The sequence below is a fragment of the Cebus imitator genome, unplaced genomic scaffold, assembly GCF_001604975.1.
Source record: "Cebus imitator isolate Cc_AM_T3 unplaced genomic scaffold, Cebus_imitator-1.0 Scaffold78, whole genome shotgun sequence".
In the NCBI taxonomy this organism is placed as follows: Eukaryota; Metazoa; Chordata; class Mammalia; order Primates; family Cebidae; genus Cebus; species Cebus imitator.
The window spans coordinates 6,399,916-6,408,749 of record NW_016107393.1 but is presented as its reverse complement, the minus strand read 5'-3'; the positions used below and the strand labels follow the sequence as shown (position 1 = coordinate 6,408,749).

The window sequence follows — 8,834 nt, the reverse complement described above, 5'->3', positions numbered from 1 at the left end:
AAAAAAAAAAAAAAAAGAATTCTGCAGTGAAATGAAAATCGTCACTAAAAATATACTGCTTAGTTCAGCTTTTGGGTGGGGTGGGGGAGTAGCCAAAATCTCTCAATGAACTAAGCAATGCCTTGGTTTATATTCAGACACAACCTTCTTATCTTGCAGAGGTCTGGTAGCAATCTGGACAATGCTTTGAGGAGCACAGGTCAGATTAGTCCACTCATGACTATCCACAGTAGTAGAGGGCAATGTAAACATGAGAAATACAAAAAAGTGATGGGTAGACTGCTTTGAAACAAACTGGAAGAAGTAAGGCAGGAGAATAGCGTCTGGAGGCAGGGAACCTAAGGCTGATTCACAACGACTTCCTAGAACTAAATGGAAAGGAAAACCCTAACTTTCCATGCCTAAATAACAAAAGAGAGGCTACTGCCTTTGCAAAGCCCTCACCTTTTCCGCATGTCAGATGGAAACTTTGCTGTCCACAACCAAACAGACTCATTGCAGGCCAAGTCTTTGTTTGCACAGAAGTATAACTTTGTAATTTCACCCTAGCCTGTCATTGGTTGCTTCTGGCATCCAATCAGATGTTTGCACAGGTGCATGACCTTTGTAACTTCCCTTCAGCCTCTGGTTGGCTGCTTTTTGCAACCAATCAGACTGATTGCAGACTACCACTTCATTTACATGAGGTGAGCATGAAGTGGCCAATGGGAAACTTCTAGCAGGTATTTGGACTGAAGAAGATTCTGTATCCTGTCCCTCAGCCTGTTGCTTTGGCCCACTCGTACACTGTGGAGTGTGCTTTCGCTTTCAATAAATCCCTGCCTTCACTCTTTTTTGTTGCTTCATTCTTTCTTTGCTTTGCTGGGCGTTTTGTCCAACTATGTTCAAAACACCAAGAACCTGGACAACTTGCAGTCATAACCCTCTACTGGTAACAGACGCATCTAAAAACTTAGTGAATTTAGGTACTTATTTAGACTCATAATGTTTCTCTAAGGAACTTTTACTTATATTGAACAAAAAACTATGAACAGCTTACATGTTTCATAGTAGAAAATAGGATAAGTTATGGAATCACCAACTACCAGAATACTATGCAAAAATTTAAAATGATTTAATATCATTAAATACAAAAAGCAGGCTACATAGAGGGGACCAGGGCTGGAGACGGGACCAGGAAGGAACTGAGGACCAAGAAGATCAAAGATCAGTACTCAAGACCTGGAGGTCCCCATTTCACGTGTGATGTCACCCTTTACCCCTCCCTTCCTGAGCAGAGATCCAAGAATGTCCCAAGAGTCCCACTGGCCTTAGGCAGGTGGGCCTGTATATAGGGTCCATGTGTAATAGGGAAGGACGTTTTCTATTTTTTGCTGCCCCCTTCCCGGCCACTGTCTGGGGCAGAGAAGGTATTTTCAAGACAAAGAACAGGCACCACAAATAAAAGTCATGAAGTTGCCAAAAAAAAAAAGCAGGCTTATATGTAAGTGTGGAAGTAGGGTGATCTTAATTTTTATCTGTATTTTCCATTTTTTTCTACAAAGAACATGGACTACTTGCATAAATCACATCTTATAAATAATAAACATGAAATATCAAATATACATTGTCATACTTTGTACCATAAAAAGAGAGGACAAATAAATTTAGTTCCTAAAAGGACTCTTTGGGCTATAGAAACTACCATTACTGTTCCTGTTCCTCTCAGGTGTATTGCTGTCCCTTTAGGCATAAAGGAAGGACACAGAAACCAAACAGAGTTTTTACAAGTTCAGACAGAAATGAGGAAAGGCTTGGGAAATGGAAACCAGTCCACTTGGCAGCTGTATGTGAAAAGATGAAAACAACAAACTAGGGCCCAGAAAAGTAGTTTTGAAACATGTAATTCACTAATTAGATTTAACAATACTTGAATATAAAATAGACAAAGCCATGAAGAGATCTTTTCTTAAAAACATTTTTAAAAATTCAAGAATTCTATTGCTAAAACTAAATATATATTAGTCTGCCAGGCATGGTGGCTTAAGCCTATAATCCCAGTGCTTTGGGTGGTTGAGGCAGGTGGATCACTTGAGGTCAGGAATTGAGACCAACCTGGCAAACATGGCAAAAACCCATCTCTACTAAAAATACAAAAATTAGCCAGGCATGGTGGTGTGCACCTGTAATCCTGGCTACCAGGGAGGTTGAGGCAGGAGAATCACTTGAGCCCAGGAGGTGGAGTTGACATGACCTGAGATTGCATCACTGCACTGAGTTTTCAGGGAAGGGAAATATTGGCTGAGGTTAGGAGCCCAGTATGAAACATAAGGCTTGAGAGGGTAGAACATATTGCTGAAATCTAATTCATCTTATCAGAAACATCTTCTGCAACTCCTCAGATTCTTGTGGTGCCACCACCTCACAGACCCTCTCAGCATGCTCCACCTAGGCCGCCACCCCCATGGCTGACTGCTCTCCCCTTGGGTCCATTCACTTTTGTTTGTCAAAGAAGGGACTCTTCTTCCATGATGTTCATAGCATAGACAGGCGTACTCTGGACAGGCATACTCTGAATTCTGGATTTTCTATTTCTTACTTGGTTGAAAAGTTGTATTACAGGGCATTAGATTTGGCTTCAAGGTGGCTGCTGAATGAATGAAATGTTATAACCAGAATTGTGGGGTTGGTTATATCCCCACTGGTAAACTTTGACCAACGGGAAACAAGAGCTGACAGAAAGCCATGTAGATAAATATCTCTCCTTCCTCCCTCCTAGGCTGTGTTGAGGTGCAGTTTCTTTACACTGCCTGTCCAGACATATTTTGGGTGGTAGAGTAGCTGTCCCTGCTGAGTACTCAACTATTTCCCAGTCAGCTCACTGTGAAATGAGCCCAGCAGGGTAAACACAACACTTTGTATTGCTTCTCATCCACCTTGAATCACTTTCCTTTCTTGCCATTCTCACTGCCTAGAGATTGTACGTCTCAAATTAAGCATCAGCTCTAAATCCTCATCTCAGGCTTTGTTTTTAGGAAATCCAAGCTGAAATCCACTCTAATTAACTACTGGCCCAAATTAAGGCAAACTTTACTTTTTTAATTTATTTAAAATTCCAAGCTTATTAGAATATTCAATCTCTTGCTTTTCTTTCTAGATACTATTCCCCGCTCTAATTTTTACTTGCAACATTTACATCTCATCTAATGTTAATATGAATATGGATGACATCTATACTTTGCCATCTCCGGCATATTCTACATTTCCTTAGAGAAGGAGCTAATACAGAAACAGCATTTTTATTTTTAAAACTACTAACACACACTGGAATGTAACAATCCAGAGCCAGTAAATTTTTTCACAAGAAAACAGAATGGCTAATATTAGGCTTTGAATTAGAAAGCCTCTTCCTTGGCCAGTGACAGTGGCTCATGCCTATAACTCTAACACTTTGGGAGGCCAAGGCGGGTGGATTGCCTGAGCTCAGGAGTTCAAGGCCAGCCTGAGCAACATGGTGAAACCCCATCTCTACTAAAATACAAAAAATAAGCCAGGCATGGTGGCATGTGCCTATAGAGTCCCAGCTACTCAGGAGGCAGAGGCAGGAGAATCGCTGGAACCCAGGAGGCCTAAGTTGCAGTGAGCTGAGATCATGCCACTGCACTACAGCCTGGGTGACAGAGCGAGAGACTCTGTCTCCAAAAAAAAAAAAAAAAAAAAAACTCTTCCTTTGCTTCCATCCAAATACAGTCATGCATCACTTAACAATGGTGATGCAGTCTAAGAAATGTGTTGTTAGGCAATTTCTTCATGGTGTAAACATCAGAGTGTACTCACACAAACCTAGAATGGTATGGCCTACTGCTCCAAGGCTACAAACCTGTACAGCATGTTACAGTACTGACTTGTAGGCAACTGTAACACAATGGTATGTATTTGTGTATCTAAACATAGAAAAGGTATGATAAAAATACATTATTATAATCTTATAGGACCACCATCATATATATAGTCCATCTTTGACCAAACATCACTATGTAGTGCATGACTGTATCTGCTATTAAATAAAGCTGATGGACACTAGAATTGAATAGTTATGTATTTTCTAGGTAGTCTACTAGGAAGGCATAGAACAGTGCTGGGCACCTAAGGCATTCAATAAATACTAGTAAATTAAAGGAAAGAAGGGAGAGAGGGAGAGAAACTGGGAAGGAGAGAAAGTAGAAGAGAGAGAAGGTAGGCCAGAGTTCAATTAAACCCGATTCTAATCCTGTCACTGTTAGGTGTTCCAGAAGAGTTATTTCTCTCTGTAAATGCTCCTACTTTCCCACCTACATAACTTAAAGTCTGTAAGAATTATTTGCTGACTAAAAATGATGCCATTTCAAGGAATATTAATAATGGCCAACCAAGAAACCCTGCCTGTCAGAATGTTGACTTGAATCCAATAACAAGATTGAAGTACTATATGACATTGGCTATTGTCTTCTAACTTCAGAAAACCAACAGACAGCTTCTGATCAGCATTGTCATACAATCTAAGTAAAGCAATACACATTTAGTCCTTAGATTAAAATTTTATTGCTAAAAATGCATAGTTTCACAATAATGATCTCATTCATCATTTCATTAAAATGAAATGCACAGCAATCATCATAAATAACACTCATAAGTCTAGAGCAGTCTCTGTTTTTTAATCCCTCTGATTATCCTGCAAATTGGTGAGAGGTCAGATGGCTATAAACCCTCAAAGGAAATCTACTACACGTCTACAGAGAAAAACTCGGTAAGCAGAGGATTTTATCTCTTAACAATTCTCAGTAACACACAGGAAAATGAGAAACTGAATTAATGTTAAAGTAAGTATATCACTAAAAAAAGAGCAATTAACCAAATAACTGTAGAAAATAATAAAATATTGTTAGAAGGGAAATTTCTTAATGGTTTTTTAGAGATTCATTACAAAAATAATAAAGATTGGGTAATGAATCTATACTTTCAAATTTCTGCTTCTGAAGAACTATGGATCAAAACAAAACTCACCTTCCTTTTTGCTTCTTCAATAAATTCAAAACATTCTGGAAAATAAGACAGGATGTTGGTTTCAGGCAGATCCAGTATAGAAATGCTCTTATATGTAAAGTCATTGAGGAAAGCGTTTTCAACTCCATATGCAGCATTAAGAATATGAGTCACCTTAAAGAGAAAGAAAAAAGATCATTTTTTAAAATCCCATGAATTAAGTTATTTAAAAAGAGACTAGGGTGTTGATATCTGTAAAAAGAATGGTAAAAATTTAAATACAACTCACTTAAATGATAATACTGCTTCATCCCATACCAGAAGCTCCTTCTACTGTATGTTCTCTCTCTCTCCTAACTATTATTATTATCATGTAGAGACAGGGTCTCTTTCTGTCATCCAGGCTGGAGTACAATGATGCAATCATAGGTCACTTGCAATCTTGAACTCCTAGGCTCAGGTGATCCTCCCGCCTCAGCCTCCCAAGTAGCTAGGATTACACGTGGGTACCACCACACACAGCTAACTTTTTTTGGGGGGGAGCAGGGGGGTCTCACTTTTTTGGCCCAGGCTGGTATCGAACTCCTGGCCTCAAGTGATGCTCCCACTTCCACCTCCCACAGTGCTAGGATTATAGGTATGAGCCACCACACCTGGCCTATATATTCTCTTAGCCCTGGACTTGCCCTATTATAGCTCATACCACTTAGAGACTGTCTCTTTCCTTGCACTAGAAACTCCATGGGGATGGGGAACATGTTTAACTTAGTGTTATAGGCAAATGAGCAGTGAGTTTAGCAGAAAATGCTTAAAATCTTGTTGAATTAGTCTGTGAACATCCATATAAAAACTTCGATAGGAGAAGTAGATCAGTGGTACACAACTTTCCTTTCAAGAATCATTTCCCTATTTTCCTTCATATTCTGTACTTAATAAAATGGTTCTCCAGGATGACTGCACATTAGAGTCATCTGATGAACTTTTTTCTCTTTTTTTTTTTTCTTTTTTGAGATGAGTCTTGCTCTGTCGCCAGACTGGAGTGCAGTGGTGCAATCTCAGCTCACTGCAGCCTCCAGCTCCTTGGTTCAAGTGATTCTCCTGCTTCAACCTCCCGAGTAGCTGGGATTACAGGCACGAACCACCACGCCTAGTGAATTGTTTTATTTTTAGTAGAGACCTGATGAACTTTTAAAAACTATCAATACTACAGGGTCTCATACCCAGAGATTCTGATGAACTAATCTGGCTGAAAAGTAAGGGGAGAGGAAAAATATTTTCTTTCAGGTGGTACACTTGAGGAACCTCCTCCTCTTCCATCTATGTATTTGAGCCCTTTTTCCTAAAGTCCACCAAGCATGTGGAAGCCACATAGAAAGTCCATTAAGAGAATCCAAAGGTTAAGAATCACTTGAACTTGGGAGGCAAAGGTTGCAGTGAGCTGAGATCAAGCCACTGTACTCCAGCCTGAGCAACAGAGCAAGAGTCTGTCTCAAAACAAACAACAACAACAAAAAAAACCTAACAACTTTGTTCACATCTGTACTTCCCCTCTGCCTTCGGATTACACTGAAGGATACGCTCATGCATCTTCCATATGGCTCATTCCAGAATCTATGCTTGGAGTCACAGTGCTTCCTACTTTCTTGGCATCTCCCTATAGCCATAATTCTTGCTTTTCTGTATCTTCAATTCCTTCCTCTACCATCAGCAAACATGCTCAAAGTTCTCCCATCCCCCTCCTCACCTATGGCTCCTCTCTCTTCCCTCCCTACACCCCGTGCTAGCACTTCTTCACTTCTCAATCTTTTGCAATATGGCTTTGGCCTCCAATTCAAATGAAGCTTTCCACAAATGCACTTTTTAACCACCTCTCTGTCACCAAGTCCAATGGACATAATTTAGTCCTAATTGTACTTAAACTTTTGCAGCATCTGACATTGCTGACTCTGTCCTCCTTAAAACACTATTCCCTCTTTGGCTTCCATGACACCATCTTTTTGTTTTATCTTCTTTTGGCCTCTTTTAGATCTTCCTTTTCCACTGCAGACTCTTCTTCCTTTGATCATTCCATATAGGGTGATATTCCTCAATTTATCAGTTCTGTGATAAGATTCTGTCAAAGACTCTTTTCTCTCTTACTTTACATTTTTCCCCAGGCAACTTCATCTATTCCAACGATCTCAGTAACTATTTAAAAGTGGAAGATTTCTAAATCTATATATTCACCTATAATCTGAACTTCACACCCTACGTATCCACCCACCTAGATGACCTACATCACCCAAAATCTAAAATATTCAAACCTGAGCACATTGTTTTTCCTCCAAAGCCTGTTCCTTCTATATTGTTCTCAAGCTCACGGAATAATAACCTTACTTAGTTATCAAAGAAAGCTAGACATCAGCCTTGACTCCTCCTTCTCCCTTAGCTCCACTCCCTATCTTGTCCCATAAGTAATCAATCACAAAATTGTAAAAATTCTACCCTCTAAAAAACCCCTCACATCTATCTAATTCTCTCTATCTTCACTACATCTTAATCTCAGCCACTATCATCTTTTCCTTAGCTGACTGCATTAGCTTTATAGCTGTTTTCCCCATCTCTAACTTGAGCAACGCTCCAATCAATTTTCTACACTGCTTTTAATTAAAAATCTTTCTAAACTGCACATTTGATCCTGCTGCATCTCTGGGTAACTTCTCAGTAGCTTTCCACAGTCTTTTCGATAAAACCCAAACAACTTACTCTGGCTTACCTGGCCTTTTGTGATCTCGCTCAAGCTTACCTCTCTGGCCTTGTCTCTTGGTGCCCTTCTTTCTCACACTCTCTATTCCAGGGTCAGTGAACTTTTCTGTCCCTGAAAGCATTAGCCTTTCTCTTGCTTCTGGGCCTTCACACATACCATTTATTCTGTATGAACACTTTTCTTTCCTTTTTTTGAGACAGAGTCTTGTTTTGTCACCCAGTCTGGAGCACAGTAGCAAAATCATAGCACACTATAACCTTGAACTCCGGGGGTCAACCAGTTCTCCTGCCTTGGCTTCCCAAAGCATTGAGATTACAGGCTGTTGACTCCTTTCCCCACCTCTTCAGGGAAAAATTTCAACATCACTTTCTCCAGGAAGTCACCCCTGACTCACCTATCCCCCCAAAAACAAAACAAACCAAACACGGGCTAAGGGCATCATCTCCTATGCACTTCTACAGCAGCCTGCACTTCCCCATCAAACCACACAACACGCTGTTCTGTAGCTGCTTATTTGTCTCTCTTCGCTGTCTGCCCCTTAGGTCATAGGCTTCAAGTGAACAAGAATCTCATGCACTCCTGTAACTGCAGCAATTCTATGACCTGAAACAGTGCTCAACAAAATGGTAGATCGCTAAAAATTCTTTTGAGTAAATATGTAATAAAGCACATCAGTTGTATGGAGTAGAGTGGCTAGAAACGGCATTAGAGAAGACATAGTATGTGAATTAGGACTCAAGGCATGGGAAGGTCTTTGACAAGCAGAGATGAGGGAAAGTTTATCTCACACAGAGGAGCTACATAAGCACAGGCAAGAAAGACATGCTTCCAAGGTCATGTTCATGAGGGTACATGAAGGAGAACAAGAAGAATGTAAAACTGGAAAGATGGATTACAGATCCACATATTTGAATTATATGCCAATTATTTTTTCAACTCTATTAAAATGATAGCCAAAATGTTATCAAATAAACTCTGTAAAATATCAAAGATAGACCAACACAGCTTTTCCTAAAGAAAACAACTAAAATAGTCTGTGTATGTGGTGCCAGATTTAAAGCATTTTTTTTTTTTTTTTTTTTTTTTT

General features: G+C 39.8%; 1 protein-coding gene across 2 annotated transcripts in view; it reads right to left on the bottom strand.

The window, feature by feature from the left end:
* DUSP19 (dual specificity phosphatase 19) overlaps nucleotides 1-8,834 on the bottom strand; it is a 19,181-nt gene that overhangs the window by 4,282 nt on the left and 6,065 nt on the right. Inside the window, exon 4 of one of the 2 annotated variants that reach the window (XM_017532778.2) lies at nucleotides 5,023-5,175. In XM_017532778.2, the coding sequence (XP_017388267.1) occupies nucleotides 5,023-5,175 (153 nt within the window). The remainder of the gene's footprint in view (nucleotides 1-5,022; nucleotides 5,176-8,834) is intronic. The other variant, XM_017532779.2, reaches the window with a different exon arrangement.